At 38.0% G+C, this 27,009-nt stretch overlaps 1 protein-coding gene across 13 annotated transcripts in view; it reads right to left on the bottom strand.

The window, feature by feature from the left end:
- The window catches only part of Oxnad1 (oxidoreductase NAD binding domain containing 1), a 64,367-nt gene that overhangs the window by 11,015 nt on the left and 26,343 nt on the right, over window positions 1-27,009 (bottom strand). For 8 of the 13 annotated variants that reach the window (XR_013090095.1, XR_013090097.1, XR_013090083.1 and 5 more), the window contains exons 7-9: window positions 23,451-23,693; window positions 22,558-22,666; window positions 21,761-21,964 (exon numbers count right to left, since the gene is read on the bottom strand). Coding sequence is in view for 6 of the 13 variants with exons in the window: in XM_076842305.1 (XP_076698420.1) it covers window positions 21,810-21,964; window positions 22,558-22,666; window positions 23,451-23,693 (507 nt within the window). In the remaining 7 variants the exon portion in view is untranslated. Of the gene's footprint in view, window positions 1-17,604; window positions 20,803-21,381; window positions 21,965-22,557; window positions 22,667-23,450; window positions 23,694-27,009 lie in introns of those variants that run through there. The other 5 variants (XR_013090110.1, XR_013090074.1, XM_076842218.1 and 2 more) reach the window with 3 other exon arrangements.

The raw sequence follows: 27,009 nt of genomic DNA, 5'->3' as shown, positions 1-27,009 counted from the left end.
GACAACCAAGTTCTGTAGACCTTGTCACTCTCCCTAGTCATGTTGACCTCAGGCAAGCAGTCCATCCACTTGATTTCATTACCCTTGTTAGTAAAATGGGAGAACAATCATTCACTCTTCCTGACAAATATTATGGGGCAATTTACTGAGATAAAACACTTGGCATTGGAGAGGTTCTGCTGTCATGTTCAAATATTAATAGAGCACCAACCAAAACTGGGTTAACCCCAGATTTACTATTTCCCAACTCTGCCTGTAAAAGTGAAGGTATAACACTAAGCATCTAATCTGTTTAAATAACCTGGAAATAAAGTAGTAAAAAAATATACAGAATATATTAAAAGTGAGAGGTGACAGCAAGATTGTTTCTTAGAGGCACCTAGCACTCATGCACCTGCACAAAGAAACACCAAAGCAACAGATGTACAGTGGCATATTGAGGTGAGTGATTATGGGAGATCCTGAGAGGTGGGACAAAAGCATAAATAGAAACATTATAGAACTTGTGGCCCAACTCTACAGAGGTAAAGCTGGAAGAAAGGATCCCAGCAAACTATCAGCAGAGGTACTAGAAATCACAGGAAACTCAAAAGTTTCTAACTAGAGAAGTACCCTAGCTCTGGAAAAGGAAGTCATATCATTCCCCAAGAGGCTGTGACCAGGCGCCATATTCAGAAAATACCTACTGTCTGAATTTGGACTGCTCTGGGGGTCAGAAACCCCCGAGACAGACATTCCACTGTACTGGCTCAGCAGGTAGGTGCCTCAAGAACCAAACTTGGTTCAATAGAATGATTCTGATACAAACGCTGAGTGCTGCATTGTAGGGAACAGGTGTTGTAATAGGGGAACAGTATTGTCCTCAAGAAATGGAAGGTTAGGGAGCCTGCCCTGAGTTGTTGCCATTTGTGTGTGGTTTCACTCCGGTGCTAGGACATAGACAGTTACCCAATGCCCTCCTGCCCACAGGAATCTGTCGAAGCAGTCTTGAGCAACTTGGGTTAAGCACCCTCAGGGCTGAGTGATAGCCAAAGGTACAGAGAAACTGTCAGGAGTCAGCTGTATTCCATTCTCCCTTGCTTCTGCAACCACCCCATAGGGACTTTTCCTGGTTGAACCCATTCCTGTTCCATCCCCAGGCAAGGATAGGGGATTCTGAGGTCCTGCTCCTGGGCAGGGACCCTCATAGAAACAGAGGAACACTACAACTGCTGCCACCACCCCTACACAGGTCCCACCATCAGTCACCTCTGTACTTTGTTTCATATGGCTAAAAAGCCTGGGTATGAGTGTCAAAGAGGGGGAGCTGTAGTTCCTGCCCTAGGACTCCCCATGAAACACCTGGGTCTGCACAACTATCCAGTTAGTGAGTTGGGCATTTCCCTACTACTAGAGCAGCTGGTGCCAGAGACCACCTCAAGTAACAGCCAATACCTCAGTGCCTGGGTAAACCCCATCACCAGAGGCCACCCACTACCCCACGCTGCTGTCTACACTATATCACCCTGAACTGTTGGTGTGACCCACAGAGATGGTGATCTGGCTCTGATAAACAAGATGTCCGAACTTACTGCCAAACAAACTACAGCCAGACAGACTACACTGAGGCACCCAGCTGGAAATAACCTTAGCATTGCATAACAAATCAATACCAAGACATTTAGAAGAAAGCTGTTTGCTAAGAGGGCCATCCCTCAAAAGTGATAGAAATAAAAAAAAAAAAAAAACTCGTAACTGATCACAAAGATACTGAAATGAATGAAATGCCTGAGGAAAAAAAGTCAAAAATAAGTGAAAACAAGATAATCCAGGATGTGAATGAGAAGTTCAGTTCATGAATCTTGGAAATGGAGAACTGAATAAGTCGAACAAAGTCAGTTGAAAGCCTTAATAGAAAACTAGATTGAGTGGAAATAAGACTTAGCTTGGAGACAAGTTCTTGAAATTCATATTCAGAAAAGAAACAAAACCATCTTTGGGACACCATTAAATAAGTATAGCACTGGCATATTAGAAAAGGAAGAAATAAAGGTTAGGGCTATGGAAAAAATTTCCTAATCTTGGGAAATGCATAGATGCCCTAGACATCATAGATTTAAAATCTTTTCTGGTCATATGTCATGGTGGCAAACTGTCAAAAGTACAAGAATTTTGAAATCTCCAAGAAAAAAAGCACTAAACCACACAGAAGGGCAACCTCATTAGGCTAACAGATTTCTTAGCAAAAAGCCTATATACCATGAGGGCATGAAATAATGTATTTATTTGATATCCTGAAATAACTGTCAACCGAGATTATTCTCCTCTTCTGAAGGATTGCCTTGCTGGGTGAAGACCTTCCAAGATAAGTAAAACCAGAGGAATTTATGACCAGCCTTATAAAAGGTGCTTATGAGTGTCTTATTACTGAAAGATAACTATGCTCACAATGGCAAGTATAAATATTATAATACACAAAAGAATAATTTTCAATAAACCAAAGATGAGTAAGAGGAACAGAATAAAAAATGGCAGGCATATAAGTCCGTATCTTTCAGTAATAACTCTCAACGTAAATGGACCTTAAAAGATACAGACTGGCTGAGTAGATTAAAACAAGGACTGAGAAAAAGGGGCTGGGGGTGTGGCTTGGTGGTAGCATGCTTGCAGCACTGGGTTTGATTCTCAACACCACATACAAATAAAAAGTCCAACAACTAAAAAAAAAATGTAAAAAAGACTGAGAAGATAGAAAATGATAGTCTGTCACATATAAAATATAGTTACTGCTGCTTGGTCTAACAATTCATCAAGATAGGTATTTATAAATTTATACTAGTTCTAATAGCAGAGCAAACACACTTAGACCTTAAGTGATAGAGATAGTCCAATATAATAATAATCAGGGAGTTCATACCTTACTAATGGATACAACCTCCAGACAAAAAATTAGAGATAAATGATACTGTGGATCAATTGGGCTTAACAGATATTTACAAAACATTCCTGTAAATATCTAAATACAACCCCCCACACAACAGCACATAGAACATTCTCTAGAATGTACCATGTATTAAGCCACAAAAGAAAACTCCCAAATCCCGATATCATTCTGTTTCATTTTTTATCACAATGGAATACAACAAGAAATGAATAATGAGAAACTTTAGAAATTATACAGACTGAACAACACACTTTTGAATCAACAATGTGTCACTGAGGAAGTCAAAAGGGAAATTTAAAAATTCCTTGAAGAAAATGAAAACAAACAGAATCTAAGGAATACAGCAAAAGCAGCGTTAAGAGGCTTGTTTGAGTACCTCCAAAAAAGACAGGCCCTGAAACCACCTCACAATGCATCTCAAGGACTAAGAACCACCTAACCCACAATTAATAGAAGAAATAATAAAGATCAGAGCAGAAAGTCTTAAATATAAAGAGTGGTTCTTTGAAAGGGAACAAAACTGTAGACTAGGATAAAGAACTTAAAAAGGAACCAATGACAATTGATATCACAGAAATACAAAGGATTATAATAAGTCAAAAAATCAATAATGGCCATTCTAAACATATGACCTATCAAAAATGAACCACAAGGACCTAAGAAACCTAAATCGGCCAATGACAATGAGACTGAATCAAAATTCTCCCAATCAAAGCCAGGGTTGAAGATGGGGTTCACTGCTGAATCTTAACAACTTTTTTAAAGAAGAACTAATATCAATGATTATCACAGAATTGATAGGGAATCCCTCCAAACTCATTCCAAGGCCAATATTATCCTATGATCAAAACCTGGGAAGGGTACAACATAAAAAAAAAAAAATGCAACAATCCTCATCAGATTCAGTTTGCTAATATTTTGTTAAGATATCAAAGGATCATATACACCATGATCAAGTTTGTTTCATTCCAGGAATACAAAAATCAATAATCACATATGCCAAAAGGAGAAAAATCAGTTCAGAAAAAGCACTGGATAAAACTCAACATCCCTTCATGATAAATAAAAAGCCCTGATAAAATTAAATATAGAAGGATCAGACCTCAACATAGTAAGACTACATTTGACAAACCCACAACCAACATTAATATAGAATGGGGAAAAAACTGAAAACATTTCCTCTAAGATCAGGGACAAGGGTAATCACTTTGACCACTCTTATTCAATGCAGTACTAGACATTTTAGCCAGAGCAAGTTGGCAAGAGAAATAAAAGGCATACAAATAGGAAAGGAAGTCAAACTACTCCTGTTTATAGGTGATATAATTATATCTTTACATTAAAAAACCTAAAGATGCTACTCAAAAACCTATTAGAACTTAAAGTAGGATACAAAAGTCAGTAGCTTTTCTGTACACCAATAATGTGTTTGCTGAGAAAACCTAAAAGCAGTCCCATTCAGAGAAGAACACCCCCTCCAGAAACCATGGGAATAAAAAGTAACAAACAAACATAATTTAAAAAATTGATGAAAGAAATCGAATGATACTAAAAGAGATGGAAAGATCGTCCATGTTCATAGATTGGAAGAATATTGTTAAAATGTCCATACTACCTAAAGTGGTCTACAGGTTCAATACAATCCCCATCAAAATGCCAATGACATTCTTTACAGAACTAGCAAAAAACAATCCTAAAATTTATATGGAAGCAGGAAAGACAAATAGCCAAAGAAATCTTGATTAAAAAGAACAAACCTAGAGTCATCACAATAACAACTGATTTAAAGATAATCCACAGAACCATAATAACAAAACGGCATGGTACTGGCATAAAAACAGACAAACAGACCAGTGAAAAAGAGAACCCAGAAATAAACCCATACATCTTCAGCCAATGATTCTTGACAAAAATACCCAAAACATACACTGGAGAAAAGACATCAACAAATGATGCTGGGAAAGCTGGATATTCACATGCAGATTAAGACTTGATCCCCATCTCTTACCTGGTACAAAAATCAAAGATGTTGGTGTGAGACCTGAAACTACTAACGGAAAACAGGAAGCACTTTAAGATGTTGATACAGGTGGTTTTCTAAAAAGGACTCCAAAAGCACAGCAAATAAGCAAAGGAAACAACAGTGAGGAGAAAACCTTTGTCAGCCATTCATCAGAGGGTTTACACCCAGAATACCTAAAGAACTCAACAGACTAAAAATCCCTAAATAACTCAATTTAAAAAGTGCAAATGATCTAAACATTTCAAAAGAAATCCAGTAAACATATGCAGAATGTTCAATACTATTAAACAAAAGGGAAATGCAAATCAAAACTATAATGGAATACCATAATCACTTTAGTAAGAATGGCTATTTAAAAAAAAAAATTGCTGGCAAGAATGTGGAGAAAAAGGAACTCTTATCCACTAGAAGTGGAAATATAAATTAGCACAGTCACTATGAAAACCAGTATGGAGGTTCCTCAAAAAACAAAATTACAGTAGCTATACCACTCCTGGGTATATATCCAAAGGAAATAAAATCAGCACACATATAGATACCTTCATGTCCATGCTTACTGCACCACTATGGTTACAATAACTGAGATACAGAATCAGCTTAGGTGTCTGTCAACAGAGTAATGCATAAAGAAAACATGGAATATATATGCAATGGAGAATTATTTAGCCGGAAAGAATGAAACCTTGTCATTTGCCAAAAAAGAAAAGCAAAAAGATGGAAGTGGAGGATATCTGGCAGCCATGCTGCCAGACATGAAAGACAATATATTTTCGTACATGAAACTAAAAAACCCCAACCTGTAAGTAACCTACTTATTATTAGGAACTGGGAAAGGTGGCAAGGGGTGGGGAGTGAGGGGAAAATGGTGGAGTTCAGGGTGGAAGGGTATGTGACCAGTGCATGCTGCATGCATGTATGGAAATATCAGAGAATCCCATTAAAATGTATATGTATTAATAAAGTAGATATTAAGAAACTAAAAGAATATAATAGAAAAAGTAAGGCCTAACGAACACAGTGGAAAAGTTTAGAGGGGAAAATCTATTGGTGGGAATTTAGTATGTGATAAAGAAAGTATTTGAAATCACTGGGGAAAGTATAGAATATTTGGTAAATGGTGCTGGGAAATTGGAAAGTCATATGGAAAAAAGTCAGACCCCTATCCCTTTTCATGCACAAAAATTAATCCCCAATGGATTAAAGATCTATAAATTATCTAAAGAAAATATCAAAAAAAGCAGGGCAAAGACTATCAATTCAAATTTTTGGTATTATAACAAACAAAATCCAAGGACTAGTAATAGTTCAGACAAAAATATCTAATATATATAAAACAAACAATTAGGACTTAACTGATTTGAATCTCCTTATAAAAACAGTAAGATTAAAATGGACATATAAGAACATACCATTCTCAAAAAAAAAAAAAAAAAAAAAGCCAAAAAGAAAATGTTAGGTAAAAAATGCAATGGAAAAAATCCAAAAATCCAGTTTAAAAAGTTCTAAAAAGCACAGCTTTCATTTAACAAGCTAGAAAAAAAATCTGAAGACTGAAATATCTATTTCATATCCATTGGGTATCTACTGTTGGCCAGAAATGGACATTTTCATAACTTATTAGAATATATATTAAGCTATTGGGGGGGGGCGGGTACTGGGGATTGAACTTGGGGTCACTCGATCACTGAGCCACTTTCCCAGTCCTATTTTGTATTTTATTTAGAGACAGGGTCTCACCGAGTTGCTTAGCACCTTGCCATTGCTGAGGCTGCCTTTGAACTTGCGATCCTCCTGCCTCTCAGTCTCTGGAGCCTCTGGTATTACAGGCATGTGCATTTTATAGGGTAATTTGGCAATGAGCATTAGTCATTACCAGCAATGACACTTTGGTAATTTTATAGGAGTACATGTAGAAAATTTATATGAACAAATTCGTTTGCTGCAATATGGTTTGTAAAGTCCCAAACTGCAAACCGTCTGAATGTCCACTACAGAGGTATGCTTAAGTACATTATGGTACATACTCATAATGTAGTATGTGTTAAAAAAGTGATACACAGAAACATGTATAGCTAATTCACTGGAAAATGTCTAAATGGACATTTAGCTCTATATAAAGGTTTCTTACAGGAAGGAATGAGATGGAAATGAATGCAGGAGATGGAAGTTTCATTGTTTTAGTGTACCTACTTTCATATTATTTAATTTATGGTCATATTTATCAGGTAATTTAAAAATAAAAAACAAGGCGTAAACAAAAATCTTATGCTCAAGCACACCAAATGGAACAGAGATGAGAGAAGGAACTATGTCAGGCCAAGAGGCTCCTGCAAGGTTTTAAGAAATCTGAACAGACTCGATCAAGATGGCTGATCAGCAAGTGGGAAAGTCTGAATTCCTAGGCACAAAACATTTTAAAATGCATGCCTTGGTTTGATGGTGGGTTAGTAGATATCTTTATATGTCATCACCACACTGACAGATTATGTACATATTAGGAAAGAGTAATATTAAAGACATCTATTTTCAGAGATGAGAAAAATATACTTCAGTTTGATATAAAATAAAAATGCAATAACAGCTCTCAGGTTAAATTATCTGCATATGATCATCTGCAATGCCAGAAATGAAGGAAATTGCTATTTTCCATTAAGAAAAAAATTCTCAGTAAGAGACTTGGGTCATTTGGCAGTCACTGTGTACAGGCAAGTATTTGTACTTGCAAGCACACATGCATACCTAGTCCTAACCTTAGCATCTAATACTAACCACCCTCCTAAGCACTGTCTGTAAAGCTTGGGTGCAGCCTTTCCCATGCCCCCTCCTACCCTCTACCCCTAGGACACCATCACTCCAACTATCCACTCAATCATCTAAAGTCCATGGCTTCTTTCCAACCATTGATAGTTTAAAAAAAAAATTTTTCCCCAAATCATCATCTTTTTTTGGGGTGGGGGTGGGGTGGGGTGGGGTGGTGCTGCTAGGGATTAAGCCCTTGGCCTTGTGCATGCGAGGCAGGCACTCTACCAACTGAGCTAAATCCCCAGCCTCCATCTTTGTTTTTAATCGTTTGGAAGTGTTTTCAGTAATATACTTCTTCATAGAAGATACTTCGCATCATTCTTTAGCCTCATTAAAAAGTATAATTTCTCAAGGTATTTAACTTTCTCAAGGTAATTTTTGTCTTATACTTTCCTCCATGCCAGCACAGATGTTCAATAAATGACAGTTGATCAATTTATCATTTTCTAGAAAAACTTTGTTACCTCCCAAATTGGAGTCCCACTGAATGACTCTGATAGTTTTCATACAATTGGGCTATTTCTCTTGTCTTAAATTTGTGGCTAAGTTAATACTGTACCAATTTAACTACACTGTTCATTTCTTTGTTTTGCTATATATACCATGATTATGTTAACATTTGGGTATGTGAATTTTGAAAATTTGCTTTACATATAACATTACTTAAAAATAAAAAGTTTAAAATGAATAGAGGTTTGGCAAGATGGCAGAGTACAACTAAGCAGCAAATCTCAACTCTTCCACAGTTGAAATATAAGCAGTGAGAACACTGATCAGAGAGTTGGGTAATAGAGGGAATGTGCTAAGTAAGATATAATGTTGGACCATCACTTGGACTCAAATTCTGATTACTACAACAAAATAGAAAAGAATTCATTAACCCTGAACCCTCCCCCAGGGTGGGTTGTGGGGTTTGGGTAACAAAGGGAGAAAAGGGAAAGGCAAAGCTGACAAGTGGTATCCGTCCACAAACACTGTGTGTGGGAGTGGGGGGATGGGGATGGAGATGACATGGGACAGCATGTCCCTGAGTGCTGGATTTCTCTTCCTTAAAACCTATTCAATTTGATGGAACAAGGAGAGCCAGGCTGGGCCAGAAAGTCCAAAAACACATGAGGGCCATAAGCTTTCTCAGGCACACTGGAAACTAAGGCAAGTCAGTGTTATCTATAGAAAGCTACTTTTCTACTTTTCCTGCATGTATGTCAGGATAGTTGCTCCTTGGAATAATAGTCATATAAGCAAGCTACTGCTGGTGATGTCGCTATTTCTGCAGCCTAACATTAAAAACCCCCAAGAGAGGACAGGCATGAAACTGAGGGCACTGTGGAGGTTACGTGTTATTCATCTAGCCAGCCACCACTGGACAAAACACCTCGGGCTAAAGAACAGCTTAATGAAGCACCTGGAGGGATGGAGGTGCTATCTGTTTGGCCTGTTGTCACTGAACTCTACTTGGGATCTTCTTGAGGCAGTCACTGATCTCCTATAAGCTTTCCCCAGTAAATCATGTCTCTCACACTGTCTCTGGGGACTTTCTTTGGCCCTTCTGCAACCTACCCCATTGTTCTGGCACGAGTAGGCTGTGGATAAGACAGGAGCTGCAAAGCCACTTGGTGAGTGAGAAGTGCACAGCTTATTTCCTATTGCTTGTGGAAATCTGTGGCAGGCAGCCATTTTATAGAGACCATGGGTAAGCCTGCCATGCTAGAAGGAATTAAATCTATGTGGCTTTATCACCTAGAGCAAATACTATCATACGGAAGGCCTTTGACACAAACTGAGTAACCCCGGGAGCAGGACCTCTGCTAAATGCAGGTTGTCAAATCTCCCTCCCTGCAATGCTACTAAGGGGAATGGGGTGTAGAACAGAAAGCAGGTCACTTTTAGAGTGTGTGGCATCTGGGGAGTGGCAAGTGCCCTAGCTACTAGCCTCAGCTATACAAGTTCCTGTTGTTGGCTTCAGCAGTGAGCACTCCTACAGTAAGCAGAAGCCATTTGCAGACATTCATGCCCAGATACCAGCCACCACCGACTGCACCACAGCACCAGCCTGCTGACGCTGCATATACTCCAGTTGCTGGCTGCAACCATATGTACCTCAACAGCTGGCAGAATCTGCCCACAGCCCAGTAGTGCCATGCATACCCCCAAAACAGCCCACAGATATGTGTGCTCCAGATGCTGGCTACTACTGGGTGAGTCCCAGCAGTGGCCCACCAAAGCTACAAGCAGTCCAGCAGCAATACATGTGCCTCAAAAGCCAGCATCCACTAAACATGCCCCAGCAGTGGCCCACCAACCTATGTGCCAAGGGCCACTGCCCCCATGCCTCTGCTATGGGCTGCCACAATCCACACCCCCCAAAACTATACAGGTGAACTCACACCTGTTTTTGACAATATTGGGTGCACAAAGCATTTATACAGCAGGTACACAAGACAGCAGTCCCAGTGAGGGAGAGAATTGGCTGCTAGGCCACAGGCAATTAGGGGATGTTTTCTCTGACCCTTCCAAGAACTAATGTTATCTCCAGACATACCAAAAAACGGAGGGAGACTCCAAATTCATATCAGAGGTAGGTGGAACAAGATCTGTAGGGAGAGAATGGATGACAAAGTTCTGTACTTTGAAGCAAAAAGCTGAACTATACAGGGAAAAACTCAAAATGACTGATGTGGATACCAACTCCATACCTAGAGAAAACAGAGGTCAACTTGAGGTCTGAATATTAACCTGCCCGCTGCCACCAAAAAAAAAAAAACCTGATGAGATCCAAGTCTGAATGGTCCAATAATAAATCTCTGCATCTACTCAAATGGCCCACTATTTAAGGAATACTTTGAAGTCTGTCAGGTTTTTTTTTTAATTTCACTGATATTATCTTCTGTGTTGATGTGACAGGTTACCTCCATCATTTGATACTTCATTCCTTAATCCAACTTTATTTTTTAATGTTTTAAATGTCAACTGGATTTAGTCTATCATTTTTCTTCTTGCTCATTTTTTTATTCTCTCCTGTTTCTTCTTGCATTTCTGCCCCCTTCATTTTTTTCTCCCCACCCCTCTTCATGTCCTAGAGAGTTTAATAGTAACTTTAATACCTAGTTTCTCAGTCTATTCTAAAGCATTATTCCCCTTTTCCATTTTTAGATTAATGGAGTTGTGAAAACATTTTCAATATGTTTAAGATTTACTGGAACAGTAGCTTTGCCCTCGGTGGTCACAATTAACAGTGATCATCTCTTAAAGAGTAGTTTTGGGGACTGAACACCATACCATGACCACACCGAGTTTTGACACTTAGATATATCTCCAGGCTGAGGCACATGATAAGGAGAAAGCTATTACAGTGGAATACACATCCAAAGAGAGGTATACATGTCAACACAGAAACATAGGAAAAATGAGAAAAAAGATGTCCCCAAGAGTTCATAATACTTGTAACTGAACTCACAAAGTGGAAATAATGCCCCCCAAATAATTCAAAATTGCCAAGTGTGGTGGCTCACACCTATAATCCCAATGGCTTGGGAGGCTAAGGCAATAAGATCACAAGTTCAAAACTAGCCTCAGCAAACAGTGGGGCACTAAGCAACTCAGTGAGATCCTGTCTCTAAATAAAATACAAAAATAGGGCTGGAGGCTCAGTGGTTAAGTGCCCCTGAGTTCAATCCCCAGTAATACCCCCTCCCCACCAAAAAAAAAAAAAAAAAAAAGGAATTAAAATATTAACGGTTAAAATGATCAATGAACTAAAAGGTGACCCAAGAAATAAACTAAGGGAGAAAATGCAGTTTATAAAAGAGTATCACAATTGAGTAAGAACCAAAGTCTGTAAATAAGCTCAATTAAATAAAACAGCTGAAAGTCTGATAGATAACATTAATTCAGAGAATATCAGGCCTTGAAGACGAGGTATCTGAACACTAAACAATAAAAACAAAACAAAAAAAACCTATAATCAGCATACTCAAGAACTCTGAAACAACATCAAGAAATCTAACTTAAGGATCATTGGTATTGAAGGAAAGATACAGGTTAATGACACTGAAAACCTATTCAGTGAAATAACAGAAGAAAATTTCTATAACCTTGGGACTGAGTTGGACATTCAGATATAGGAGCCATATAGAACCCCAAATAGACAAGAGCAGAAAAGAACCTCCCCATGTCACATTATAGTTAAAATGACTAAAATACACAAAGAATTTTAAAAGCTGTGAAAGAAATGACAGGTCACTTACAAAGGTAAACCAATAAGAACACCACCAGTTTTCTTAATAGAAACCCTAAAGGCCAGGAGGGCTTGATGGGATGTATTTTGAGCCTTGCAGGAAAATATTTACCAACCTAGTTTGATATATCCAGAAAATCTTACATAATTAAAGAATAAAAACTTTTCAAGATATACATGAATTAAAGGAATTCATGACCACTAAACTAGCACTGAAAAAGATATTTAAAGGAATTTTACACACAGAAGATAAAAAACAATGAGAGCTAATACAAATGCATCTCATTAGAAGAAGTGATAAGCAAATGAGAATTAGGATCAAATCAAACACTAGAAATAAAATGTCAAAAAGTAATACATTTCTCTATAATAATGCTGATGATACATGGTCTTAATTCTCCAATTAAAAAAGACAGACTGGCAGAATAAGATCCAACCATACATTGCCTGAGGGAAACATACGTCACTGGCAGAGATACTCACAGATGGAAAATAATCCATGCAAATGGAACCCAAAAGCAAGAAGGAGCAGTACTCTTGGAACAGATTTTAAGCCAAAATTAGAAGAGACAAGGCCACTACATATTGGTAAAGGGAATAATCCATAAAGAAGAAATAATGATCATAAATATTTATTCCCTGAATGTTGGCACACCCAGTTTCATAAAACAAACTACTCAACATAAAGGCTCAGCTAGTCCTCAATTGATATGATAACAATGGGTGAGTTCAATACACCTCTAACAGGTCATCCAGACATGAACTCAACAAAGATACTACAGAGTTAAAATTTAGCATATATCAAATGAATGGACTTAGCAGACTTCTAAAGAATATTTCATGAAACAACAGCTGCCCATGAAACTGTCATCAAAATAGATCATCTTTTAGGCCACAAAACTAGTCCTAGAAAATACAGAAAGGCTGAAATAATTCCTTACATCTTATCTGATTATAATGGAATAAAATTAGAAATCAACAGCAAAAACAACAACAAAAAAAAAACCAACCCTCCTCCCCCCAAAAACCCTACAGAAACTACACAAACACATGGAGATTCTTAGAATCAAACAAGAACAGAAATACAATCTATAAAAACCTGTGGAATACAGTAAAGGCTGTTCTAAGAGAAAAATTTATAGCTCTGTATACCTACATAAATAAATATGTCAGAAAGATCTCAAGTACATTACCTAATGATATATCTCAAGGTCTTAGAAAAACAAGAACAAACCAATGATAGAATCAGTGGAAGGAAAGAAAAAACAAAGATGAGATCTGAAATTAATGAAACAGAGAATTTAAAAAACAGTACTAAAGGGCTGGGGTTGTGGCTCAGTGGTAGAGTGCTTGCCTAGCACAGATGAGGCACCGGGTTCGATTCTCAGCACCACATATAAATAAATTAATAAATAAAATAAAGGTCCATCAACAATACTAAAGATCAACTAAAAAGTCAGCTCTTGGGGTTGGGGCTATAGCTCTGTGGTAGAGTGCTCGCTTAGAACATGTGAGGCCCTGCGTTTGATCCTCAGCACCACATACAAATGAATAAATCGAATAAAGGCATTTAAAAAAAAAATTCCCTTTAAAAAAAAAAGTCAGCTCTTTGAAAAGACTGATAAACCCTTTTAAAAAAGACTCAAATTAATAAAATTAGAGATAATAAAGAGGCTATTATAATAAACACCACTGAAATTCCAGAGGATCATTAGGAACTATTTTTAAAATCCATATTCCAATCAATTGGAAAATCCAGAAGAAATGAATACATTTCTAGACACACATGACCTAGGAAGTTGGAACTAGAATCTATAGAAAACCTAAACAGACCAGTTTCAAGCAATGAAATAGAAACAGTAATTTTAAAAAACCTCCCAGCAAAGAGCCCAGAACCAGATGGATTCACAGTTGAGTTTTACCAAATTTTTAAAGAACACCAATACTCTTCAAATTATTCTGAGAAACAGTGGGCAGGGGGGAATGCTTTTAAACTCATTCTACAAAACCAATAACACACTGATACTAAAACCATAGGGACACATAAAGAAAATAAAATTACAGACCAATGTCCATGAATATAGGTACCAAACTCCTTAACAAAATAATTGCAAATTGAATTAAAAAACACATCAAAAAGATCTACATTATGACCAACATGGCTTCATTCAGGGAAGCAAGGATGGTTCAACATTCATAAACCTGTAAATATAATACACCACAAAAATGGAATCAAGGACAAAAACTACATGATCCTCTCAACAGATGCAGAAAAAGCCTTTGACAAAAATGCAACATCCCTTCATGATGAAATCCCTAAAAAAAAAAAAAAAAAAAAAAACAAGACATAGAACAAAAGTATATATGACAAACCCAAAGCTGTCATCATATGGAATGGGGTAAAACTGAAAACATTTCCCCTAAATCAGGAGTAAGACAAAAATGTCTGCTCTCAATACTCAATATAGTATTTGCAATTTCATCTAGAGGGATTGGGCAAGAGAAAGAAAAAATGGGGTTAAAAATAGAAAAGGAATTATCCCTATTTATGATATGATCCTATACTTGAAAGATCCTAAAAGCTCCACTAGAAAATTTCTACATCTGATAAATTCACCAAATTAAAATACAAAGAAAAAAAAAATCATTGGTTTTCCTATATACAAAATGAACCTGCTTATAAAGAAATCAGAAAAATAAGTCCATTCACTTAAAAATGAAAAACAGAAACCTAGGATAAATCTAACCAAATAATTCAAAGACCTCTACAAGGAAAATTATAGAACACTGAAAAAAGAAATAGAAGACATTAGAAGATAGACCTCCCATATTCACTGGCAGGCAGAATTAATATTGTTGAAATGACCATATTAACAAAAGTATTCTACCGATTCAGTATAATCCCAGTCAAAATACCAATGATGTTCTCCATTGTATTAGAAAAAAAGCAGTCCTAAAATCATATGGAAGAACAAAAACCCAGAATAGCCAAAGCAATTCTGATCAAAAAGACAAATGCTGGGGGCATCACAACACATGATTTCAAATTGTACCCGAGAGCTACAGTAAAAAATAAACAGCATGGTAATGGTATAAAAACAGAGATATAGAAACAGATAGTCAACTGATCCTTGGCAAAGGCACCAAAAACATTAGTTGGGAGAAAAGAGCCTACAGCCTTTTTAACAAATGGCACTAGGAAAACTGGATGTCCATATGAAGAAGAATGAAACTAGATCCCATCTCTCACCCTACAAAGTCAATTTAAAACAGATGAAAGACTTGGGAATTAGACCAGAAACTCAATAAGTGCTAGAAGAAAACAGGTGAAACACTAACAGTTATACAGCCGAACAACTTCTTCAGTAAGATTACTAAAGCTCAGAAAATAAACCCAAGAATCATTAAATGGAATGGCTTCAAATTAAAAACTCTCTGCATAGCAAAGAAACAATTTTGTCACATCATACCAAATACTGTACAATTATTAAAAAAACTGATTAACAAATTTACTACCTATAAATTTACTACCTCTAAAAACTTTGAAATAAATACTATGTTTCTAGAGTTTTGGGAAAAAAACATTTGACTTTTGGAGGGGGGTGGGTACTGGGAATTGAACCCAGGGGCACTTAACCAATAAGCCACATTCCATCCTTTTTTATATTTTATTTAGAGACAAGATCTCATTAATTTGCTTTGTGCCTCACTAAATTGCTGAGGCTGAACTTGCGATTCTCCTTTCTCAGCCTCCCCAGACACTGGGATTATAGGTGTGTGCCACCCTGCCAAGCTGAAATAGTGAAGTTAACAAACTTCAAGTTTACTCTTTCTAAATGTTCAATTGAACAAAACATTACATGCATAACTGAAGAAATGTACCCATGAAAGCATTTTCTAGAACTAGCTGTCATTTTATTTCAAGGAATACACTGTATTTTAAATTATCAATGTTCAAAAGTACCTGTCCTATAAGCAGGACACTGGAACAACGTATACTTCATGTTAATGTGTACTGTACTGCACGTGTTGCCTAACATTAACATGTTGTTCTTTGTGGTTACTTGTTGACAAGTTGTGACCTGTGTTCATACTCTGAAAAATATATTAGAGAAAACATTTATTCTGAATGCTTGAGAAAAATAAAATTTCTGGTAAATTTTTGGCATCTTTAAGAATATTTGACAGTGGGCGAAATGATCATCATGTTATGGACAAAATTCACTGAAACAATTTATAAGAGATAAGCCCACGAGATTCAGTTATAATATTGAGGCCCGGTGCAGAATATGGGGATATTGTTATAACTTTGACTTGTATTGGGGAAAAAATGCTCAAGAAGAATCCAACAATGATCTTTTGCTTGAGAGTAAGATCATTTTACATGTTTGAAGGTAGAAAATCTATAATCACAATTTCATTTGACAATCTAATCACTAGTTATGACTTGGTATACCTTCAAAACATTGGATGCCAAGCTACAGACACCATGAGGAAAAAAAAAAACAAAAAAACAGATTAAACAAGTGTCCTCTGAAACTGAATCATTGATAAAAATGCAAGCCAAGAGGGCCATATGATTATAAGTTCAATACAAATAATTCTCATTGTAAAATAGTTAGATTACAAATATGTCACTGTGGAAGCAAACTGTAATACAGTGGAATCACTTGGCAAAGTTCAACAATGGGGGGAAAAAAGTGAATCAATATAAGTCAACCAAAGGTAGTGGGTTCATAACTATTTCAATGGCGATGTGGACAAACACAACTGGTTTCCAAATAGTCCACTTCTATTAGAGGTAAAACACTTGTACTGGTCTTTGTGCAGTCAAATAATTGGTATGTTCATCGAAAATGTAAGAATTATTCAAGATGTGTGAACAAAGACAAGAGCGATCTCAAAGAGAGACATCTGCTTACCTTAAGCAAGGTAGGGAGAAACCATCAGGAGGAATCAAAGGTCATATTCCCAGACCCATTACTGTCCCAGATGTCAGATTTGACATGAGAAGCATTATTCTCAAGTAGCAAGAACAATGACAATATCAAAATAAGCCATGTTGTGCAAAACCACCCATTATAAAAATGTACTGTAATCCTCTGAAGTGTTTTGCTTCCTTCCACATCATGAACGGGACACTTCTTTGTATATTGTGTAATGAATGAAAGGATGTAATATTTGCCCAATGTCCTATTTACAGGATAGCGTCTGTGTGTGTGTGTGTGTGTGTGTGTGTGTATAGGCTATCCTATAAATATGTAAACACACACACATACACACACTATACTGTCCCAGTGTCCTATTTATAGGACAATCTGCATTATTGTTCTTAATGATAATAAAGGATAAACTCTAGATTATGATTTCCAACTATGTGCCAACTTACACCTGCATCAATTTTGTTGAAAAATTGTCCAAAAAATTTAGGACTTACTGAGTTAACAGCATGGAGAGAGAGCCTATAGGCTGGGGGAAAAAATCTATTAGCTACTCTTCTGATAGAGAACTAATATATCCAGAATATATAAAGAACTCATCCCTCCCCCCAAAAAAACACCCCAATCAATAAATTGGTAAATGAACTAAACACACAATTCTTAAAAGAACAGACAACAATTATATGAAAAAGTGTTCAATATCTTTAGCAGTCAGGGAAATGCAAATCAAAACTACACAAATTTTGTCTCTAGTAACAATGGCAATAATTAAGAGTACAAATAGTAATGTTAGCAAGGATGTCGTGAAATGGAACACTTATACACTGTTGGTGGGATTGTAAATTAGTACAATCACTATGGAACTCAGTATGGAGGTTCCTCAAGACCGCGACTACCAAATGATCCAGCTCTACTACTCCTTGCTATTTACTCAAAGGAATTAAAGTCAGTACACTGTATAGATAGATGTATGCCCATGTTTATGGCAGCACAATTTACGATAGCCAAGTTATGGAACCAGGCGAGGTATCTGTCTATTGAATGGGTAAAAATGTGGTATATATACATAATACAGTTTTGTTCAGCCATGAAGAAGAAATTATGTCATCTGCAGGAAAATGAATGAGTATCACATTAAGAGAAATAAACCAGGATTGGATGCTTTCTCTCGTATGTGGAAGCTCTGGAACAAAAAAGAAAAAGGAATCACCCAAAAATGCCTAGACAGGAGAACAAGAGGGGAGAGGGAGGAGTGGAGGTTAAGGGGAGGTAATGAAACTGCTCACTTATGTCATATGCATGTGTGAATATGCCACAATGAATCCCACTATTCTGTATAATTATTATGTGCCAATAAAAAAGTTCTTAGAAATAAAAAATCAATAAGTAAAATAAATAGTATTTTCTTGACTCTTTTCCAGCTACTGTCCCATCTTCTTTCTTCCTTTAAAATAAAATCCCTCAAAATTATTATTAATGCTCACTCATTAAAATTTCTTTCTTCCCAAATGTTCCTAAATCCACTCTTAAGTTTTCACTTCCACCATCCACATTATCAAGATCACCACGAAAAAAAAAAGATCACCAAGACTTTCCAGTTGCCAAGTTAGTGGTCTCTCGTCAGAACTCATCTTTCCTGCCATAGGAACGGAGTGCAACTGTGGACTTTTGAGGCCATGGGGCTGGTGGGGGCTGGGAGGACAAAACACAGAAGGATTATAGAAGAGAATCATTGTGACTTGTGTTGAGTTATGATTACATTAAGTTTTGTCTATTAGAAACAGACATTGAAGAATTTATGTCACTGAAGTGGGAAATGGATGCATGGGAATTCACTCTACTATCTCCTCGATTATGGTATATACTTGGAATTTTCCACATTTTTCTTTTTATTTTTAGTAGGAGCTACTGACCAGGATCAGGGTCCCGGCAAACATCTTTAGGCTCTGCAACCACCTAAAGAAATCTTGTTGGTGATGATATATACCCTGCCTTGTAGAAAGCCCCTGTGAGGGTAAACTACTGAAGGAAAGCCAAGTATTTGTTCCATTTTTCTAATGCACACTGGTAATCATACCAACATATAAAATTTGAAAAAGACTTATGTATCTCATATTAACCTAGTTTCTTGTTAAAAGAAACATTTTCACAAACTCATAGGGCTAAAGGATCCTTAATAAATCCTTTAATTCAGCTCATCTTTGTACAATCCCTATGTAACAAATATTTACAAAGTACCTAGTGTGTGCCACATATAGTGCTAAACGACAGATCCCTACCCACATTATAGTTACAAATTAGTGGACTAACTAAGCCATCAGGCCTCTTGAAATCCTTTCTGAATAGGAAAAGGAATAGCAAATTAATGGTGAAAAATACCCATGCAGTGTTCTGCTGGCATATATATGTGATCACATTTAATCCTTTAACAGTCCTGGGGGAGGCAGTAGTTATATTTCCCGTTCACCTGTAGCTACAAGTATGTAATTTTAAATGAAGCATAATGCAGTTCAGTGACTTGCTCAAGATCCTCTACCTAGCAGGTAGAATAGTTGACATTTGAACTTGGACAGCCTGGCCCAAAGGCTCTCTCTAGTCTATACTCTTTAGTCACCACACTATAAATTCCAAGCCACCCTGACTGTAGTCTGCTCATTTGGAGTACCAAAGACAAGTGGACTAGCCTGGCAGGTAAGGGCAACAGGACATTCTTGGCCCAACAGAGCAGAAAACGATATTCAGCACTGAACGCTGGAACGACAGAGACGAAAGGAATAACACTGCAGGCAAACAAAGGTCAAGACTTGGCCTGTCTCAGCAGCTCACAGATGGTGACAGTGAATCCACAGTAGGGTGGCAGGCAGAGCTGGGATCTCCAGGAGAGCTGGCCCTTGCTCTCTGACAACAGCAGGCACACAGCATGGTGCTGGCTGGACAGAGGCAGGGAGCAAAACCCCCCATGCTCTTATTCCCTGCTGCACAGAGGATGCTTAGCCTGTACCTCCACTCCTGATACAGAGGCCTGGGAGGGCTCTTTCTCTTGTACCTTTGGGGTCTCTCCCCTGCCAGCTACCTTCACCAGTTGGCAGAACTCCATCCCTCAACCAACCCCTGGAGACCTCACACAACTGAGTATCATCATGCTGTGCTCCTATGCCTCTTGAGTACTCAGCTCTCAAACCCAGCCTTCAAGCAGGACACTTTGGAAACAACTGATAAGTCAGGGCTCCCTGTGGCAGTCCAGAGCTTCTCACACTCCCCTCACCTCTGAAACGCAGAGGACTTTGGACTTTGATATGCCCATCAGGCCAAAAGCACTTCTCTTCTTCCCAATGAATTCAAATCTGGGATCAAATACAGTCAAGAGGCACATGATGACATTTTGGTGAACAATGAGTCACCCTGCACTTTCACCATATAACGATGGATGCCATAGCCATCTTAGTTTGTGAAGTATCATCCTGATGGCCACATAATGATGAAATTACCTAACACCACACTTCTCAGAACAAACCCCAGTCACTAAGCAGCACCTAACTGAAATTGACAAATAATCTCTGCTTGAAACCGATGAAACTCAAAATAGCACAGAGGCTACAGTGGTGATGCCAGCCCTCTTCAGGGGCCATCAATTATGTGTTCAAGCCCTGCAGTCCCTGGGAGGCCTGCAGCAACAAAGAAAGGTCAACTTGTCTTCTCTCATCAGCTCAAGAAAAAATCTCAAATGGGCTTTCTGAGTCTCTAGCACTGGTCTGTCCTCCTTCCCAGGCACCCTGTAGTGTTCTCCAAGCAGACAGCCTTGGGCCCAAGACAGCCTGTCACAAAAAGAATGCCAGCCCTCAGGCAGCCCAGGGACTTCTTTTGGGTTTTTAAAAATCTAAAAAAAAAAAAAAAAAAAGACAAGAATTACAGTCTGCTTTCTAGCAGTTTCAACACAGCAGTCTTGAAATAAAGCTGTATCCATTCTTTCCATCTACTCTAGGAACTGCCCCAATCCCAGATTTAGTAAGGAATTAAAATATCATTGCTTTCTCTCTCAATTATCCAACCAGTATATGTTCTATACTAGCTGGTGCCAGATACAACCCTGAAAAAGCAAGAAAATAAAGAGAGGAGCAGAATTTGTAAGTGGCTCCATCCCCCAACCAATCCTAGGCATATTCCCACAGCCAGCCAACCACTAAAGGCAGATTGAACATGAAACACAGCAGTCCCAATCACACCTTTGTCCCAATCAAGCCACCTCCTACAGCAGTAAGGCAGAGAGCCAAGACAGCAAGCACTTTACTAGGGAAAAACCAACAACTGGTCATGATATATAGGATATTGGCAAATATGCAAGACGTTCCACACCCTAAAGCAGTTTTCCTAACAATTTTCCATTTCCAAACTAAGTTCTGATGTTCAAATAAGGCTGTAGGCCATGGGTAAAGTTAACACAGGCATTACAAATAAATTTTCAAAGTAAATTATTAAGAATGTATTTAAAATTCTAAATTCGTTGAACATAGGATATATGGATTGCTGACAATTTAATCTACAATTCACAAGAAAAACCCCACAATTTCATAATTAAATTTAAGTACACATGACTTTTCCCCTATGTGCAAAAGAAAATGTATATTGACCAATTTGTGGTATATCATGAGATAATAATTATTAATAAAAGAAAATTTAGTCAAAAATAATTTGATCAAAGAAGCCTTTGTAAGAAATTTAAGTCTGTTAGCCAGCTTTTCTTTTACTCTCCAGCTCGTCACTTAGTTCAAAATTGAGGCAACTCAAGTAAAGGTAAATTCATCTTGCCACAAAAGATATGAAATAATCTCTCTTACTCTCTGGAATGGATCTTGCTTCTTTCTCTTTTGTACCTTTGCGGGCTCCCTACCACCACTTCTCAAAGCAAATGTGTTCTTTGGGAACATGGTTGTTTTCCAGTTGCTTGGAGAAAAAGTCTGTCATTGGAGGTGGGCCACAAATATAAAACAAAGTCTCTTTTGAAATATGGTCTTTTATCTCCTCCTCTGTTATTCTTCCTTCTACCAAAAAACAGAATAAACACCAAATTAAGCCAGGCATTATTTTTATTCTGAAATGAGGACAGACCAACCACAACTCAGCAAAGTGTTTATTTAATGTAACTCAAGCTCAGTGCATCTCCAGGCTTCTTAAACCTAGGGGAGGCTAATCACAGCACATTGCAAAGAAGGCCAATTAGTTTACTGGTCTTTGGTTGAGATGCAAAGCTGTCTTCAGCAAGTAAATTAAAACTTTTATCAAAATCCTTCCAAACAGGGGAGACAAGTAATTTAAATGACCATTAATAGCAAATGGAATCCATTCAGCCAAGGATGGAATATAACTTTTTTTATGAACTGTATAGCAATGATGCAAAGGCTTCTTAAAAAATGTGAAAAATAAAATTTTAACATGGGTAATAGGAAGCCTGTATATAAGTAAATCCAACTAAGTATCTTCTTATTATTTCCATGATGAATCATCTCTCAATTCTCCTGGTAGTAACATTTCCAGCCAGCAATTCCCAACAATAAAGCATCTATGCCCAACCAATGGCAGCCACGTCCACCAAAAAACTGCATGGAGACAGTCAAAATATCTTTAGGGCACTCACCCGTGATATATGGCTTAAGTTCTGCACTGATTTGTGTAGTCTGTTTTGTAACATGCAAACTGCATGCAATCTTCTCAGGAAATTCATTTACTAAATCGAGGATATTTTTCTGGAATAGCAAACATATTTGGTCACACTACAATTTTTAAAAAATCAAAGCAGATGGGCCCAACCACTGATGCCGAACCACAACTCCCATTCTACACACGTCTGTCACTCTTGCTCTACTTAGAGAGATATTGTTTGCAGTCGAGCAGGCCAGAGCATTCAGAGTACAGAGGGCTATTTGGCTTTAATTGAAATCTGAATATGCTAACAACCATATTACCAACTCTCCGGGAGTTTTTTCTTTTTCCTTTTTCTCAAGCATTGGCAATTAAGCAGCAGTTTCACTGACCACAGTTGTGTCTTTTAACTGTTTCTGTTCTTTTGTTCACTTCTGCAGCTGCTAAGCACTCGTGAGTGAAAGCCTTCTCCATGGAATGTACTTAGTTTCAACAGATGCAATTGATGGGGTTTCATTTACCCAGCTGGGTTCAAACAATCTAGGTCTCACCTACTCCCGTGACACGAGCCCACCTGTCGATCTCTCAACTCTTCTGGACTCGTGGTACCATGTGACTTTCCTGTCACCTAACCTCTAGATTCCATCCCACCAAACCCCCCACCCTATCCTGTTCCTTAACTAAAAGCTTCCTCAACACCGACAGTAATTGTCCTGGGTAAGATGAGTTAATTTTCATTTGAGCATGTTTAAGCCTTGCAAAGTCTTTTGTTTGAACCTTTGCAGAAAGATTAGAACCTAGAGGAGAAATGTTTGTGGACATTTAGTACCACTACACAAGTTTGCTTATAATAAATGATGAAACATACATCTCCCCCTCCCCCCTTACCTTAAACAGGAGTTCGCTGGTGTTCTTTGCACTGTAGAATAGTTTTATTGTTCCTATCTCATATCCACTTCCTTTGTTTGCCCGCTCACGGTGGAGATCTGCTGAGTACCGCAGGATGGAAAGCAGGGGGTTAATTCCAACTCCTCCTGCAATCAACACGAGGTTTCTAGGGGCATCTGTGGGCTGAGGGTCAAAGAAGAACTCTCCACCCACTCTCACAGCCACTTCAGAGTCAAGTGTACACTAGGGCAGAAAAGAGAAAGATCCTTTAGTCCTTTATGGTACCAGTCTTAAACAAAAAAATTCTACTTTAATAAAACCCACTGAGTCTATCTTCTGCATTCTTATCACTATTTAGGACTATGTTTAAAATAGCTTGCTCTCAGTTGTCCCAGGACTCTGTGAATTACTTCCACTTGTCCATGATGCAGGCCATTTGCTGCCCAGCCTTCATGATTCAAACTGCACACTCACTTCAGAACTGAGAAAAGCAGCCTTGCTTCAATGATTCTGCCATTTGTTAACTTCTCAGGTGAAAAAGTAAGTTGAAAAAAGTGGTAATGAACTCTAGCAGGAGAGAACTCTGGAGTATGGGTCTCCTTTTATCTCTAAGTGGTATTCCTTTGTTCTGATCAAGGCTGAGAGAGGCCTGATGGAACAAGGGTCATGATGCGGGCTGCTCTGGGCTCATCAGTGTTGACAAGCATATACTGGAGTCTCCCTCCTGATCTCAGGCAGGGTACAGCAGATCGGCTGTGCAGGCTTAGACCAGCACTGCAGTACTGTTCAACACTGTTCACTTCTCTCCAGAGCATCCAAAACAGGCAGCCAGAAGTCACACCAGGAGTGAATCTCACATACAGCCACCCAGGTAAAGCACTTACTACTTGGTGAGGTCATTTATTCAGAAATGTCACCAGAGATTAACATTGGTTTTCAAAGGGGCAGTACTGCCCTTGATGGGGTGTTTTGGAAACTTGTGACTTTTTGTTGTCACAATGATTTAGGGAACCCAACCAGCATTTAAGGGGAAAAGGCCAGAGATGCTAGATATCCCACAAAATTACTGAAGTCCTAGAAATAGTACCTATTAAACTGATGGTTAAATCTGCAGGAATTTTATGAGCCAGTAGGTAGTATAAAATCAGTCATTGATGTATTTATAGCACAGAAATCCCCAAATAATACAAATCAGGGCTATTTAGGAGTTGACTGACCACCATACCATTATCTGCAACACACAGGACTGTCCTGACAATGACTTCTAAATGGCCCATAGTTACATAGATAGATGAAGCTGGTTTGTAATGGTCTTAGATTAGACTTTAACTCATTACAAAAAAGTCTTTGAGTTTATTTGTAAGATTTTATTTGGTCTGAATTTTCCAGAATGTAACCACTATGTACATTGTACCTGGTTGTGTTCAGAACTTTATCAAACATATTCACTGTGCTGGAAAATCACATGCATTGGTGGTGACATGTGTTCTTTTGTCACACACACAACACTCCTGTTATCACCATTTGTAGACTGGGTATTCTTGGTGTTCTATGTTTAGAAACAACCATTGAAGCACTCCATTCTATATCTAGTTCAGATATGCCCAAGCATTTATATAATGAAATACATAGTCTTTGATCATTTTCTTTACTTCTCCTTTGTAAGTACATTTTTTAAACGTATGCTTGTCTCAATTATGAATTTCATTTCATAATAGTTCTATAAAGGAGGCATTGAATCTGACAGGGTTGAGAAACCCTCATTTTGGAGAAAAACACTGACCCGAGTCAAAAGAATGAATTTTAATACAGCTCAATAAAATCCAGCAAGTCCTTTAACTTCTGAGCCTTTGCTACACCTGCCCTGTCCACTTCCAGGCTGTTGTGGGCATGAAATGACTCACAGTAGGGGTAACTCCCTGCTGGTATCTGGCTCTATGAAAGAAAGTGTTTTCATTATTATGGCTGTCACAGAGAACGGGTGAGCCTGATTCCTTCTTCCACTACTAAAATACAGAAGCCAGGAATAAAGAAATCTGTATTAAGAGCATAGGTTTGTCCCATTACATGTTCTTGGTAAGTGAACTCTCTCCTTAAGTAATTACACACTCACAACTTTTGAGTACCAAATCTTTGGCATTCATACTTTGGCACCTCACAAGGCAGGTGAGTAGTAAGTACTTTTGGACAGGAATTTAACTTGAGGCTCTTAAAAATGAGTTAAACTTAGAGAAAAAATATAAGAAAAATGAAAATTATTTTAATTCATAAAATAGGTCATTTTTGTAAAGAACTGTTAAATGAATGAAAATCTCTGGGGGGGAATATCTTAATTTAACTATTTTAAATATGCAGGAAATTGTTACATGAATGAGTTTTCATTTTGACAAAAGAAATTAGCAGCAAGAGAGCACTGGTTAGGAATAACAATCTAGGAATGGTTGTACTGGCTACCAAAGTAAAATGCTCCTTCAAGTCTTGAAAATAGAACCTAAAATACAAGAAACTCTGCCTAATGATGACAGTGGATTTCATGTTCCTACATCCTCCATCTCTCTTACCTTCCCATACACATCTCTCTATAAGAGATGTGTATATTTGGGAGACATTGTTTTTTTTTTCCCCCCCCCAATGGCCATCTTCAAGGTGCTTAGCAGTGACAACAAAGAAAGCTGTTAGCTCATTGTTTTTAGAAACTAATGTATGTTCAACCTCAGAACGGCCAAGAAAATATACCCCAGGGAAGGATAATACCCAAGAAACCTGTTTTTTTTTTTTTTGTGACAAAAATAATATTCAATAGATCTATCTTCTAATTTGCTACCATCTGGAAAGAATCAAAAGCCATCTTTGTCTTTTCCTGATCAATAAAAACTGCCAGGATAGCAAGAACACAAGACTCAAGACACCGCATAGCATAACATGTAATTAAAAGGAAGTTACCTTCAATTACTTAGAAATGTATCAAATTTGAGTATAGATTTTGTACTTGTGAAATAAAAAAACCTTTCCACAGTAACTGCAGCCCAGTACACAATAGCTATCCAGAACCCCTTACCCTGCCAAGAGCTTGAGCCAAAGCCAATAAAATAAAGGAAGACATTTATGGCACTTTATCCATGTCTCAACAGACCAGCTTGCTGCCACCCAGACATTCACGTGCCTCCATTGTCCACTCTTAATAGCTTAATAAGACAAAATCCTCAGGAGGAAAATAGCCACCTGAAAATGGTTCCAAAGAAAATCTGACTTCATAAAGGCTGTTTGCAACTCCCACTGGGCAGAGAACAGGCACCACAATTAGGAGGTGCACTCAGGCAATGCCACTTTGAAATTTTCTACAGCCTCTAAGAATAAGTTCCCTCATTGAAATGCCAATGAGGCATGAAACCTAGCAGAGAGCTGTGGACCAGCACCAGGTCAGGTCACATGGGCACCAAGAGCAACTGCAGGGCAGAGTGTGTGCGTGTATTGGGTGAGTACACATTCACAGGTTCAGAGCACTAGGAACCAGGATGGCAATGCTCACTTGGAATCTGACAAGAGGCATGTGGACCTC

Source organism: Callospermophilus lateralis, chromosome 1 (assembly GCF_048772815.1).
Source record: "Callospermophilus lateralis isolate mCalLat2 chromosome 1, mCalLat2.hap1, whole genome shotgun sequence".
Taxonomy (NCBI): domain Eukaryota; kingdom Metazoa; phylum Chordata; class Mammalia; order Rodentia; family Sciuridae; genus Callospermophilus; species Callospermophilus lateralis.
The sequence above is the reverse complement of the archived record's forward strand: the minus strand, read 5'-3'. Positions and strand labels throughout refer to the sequence as shown.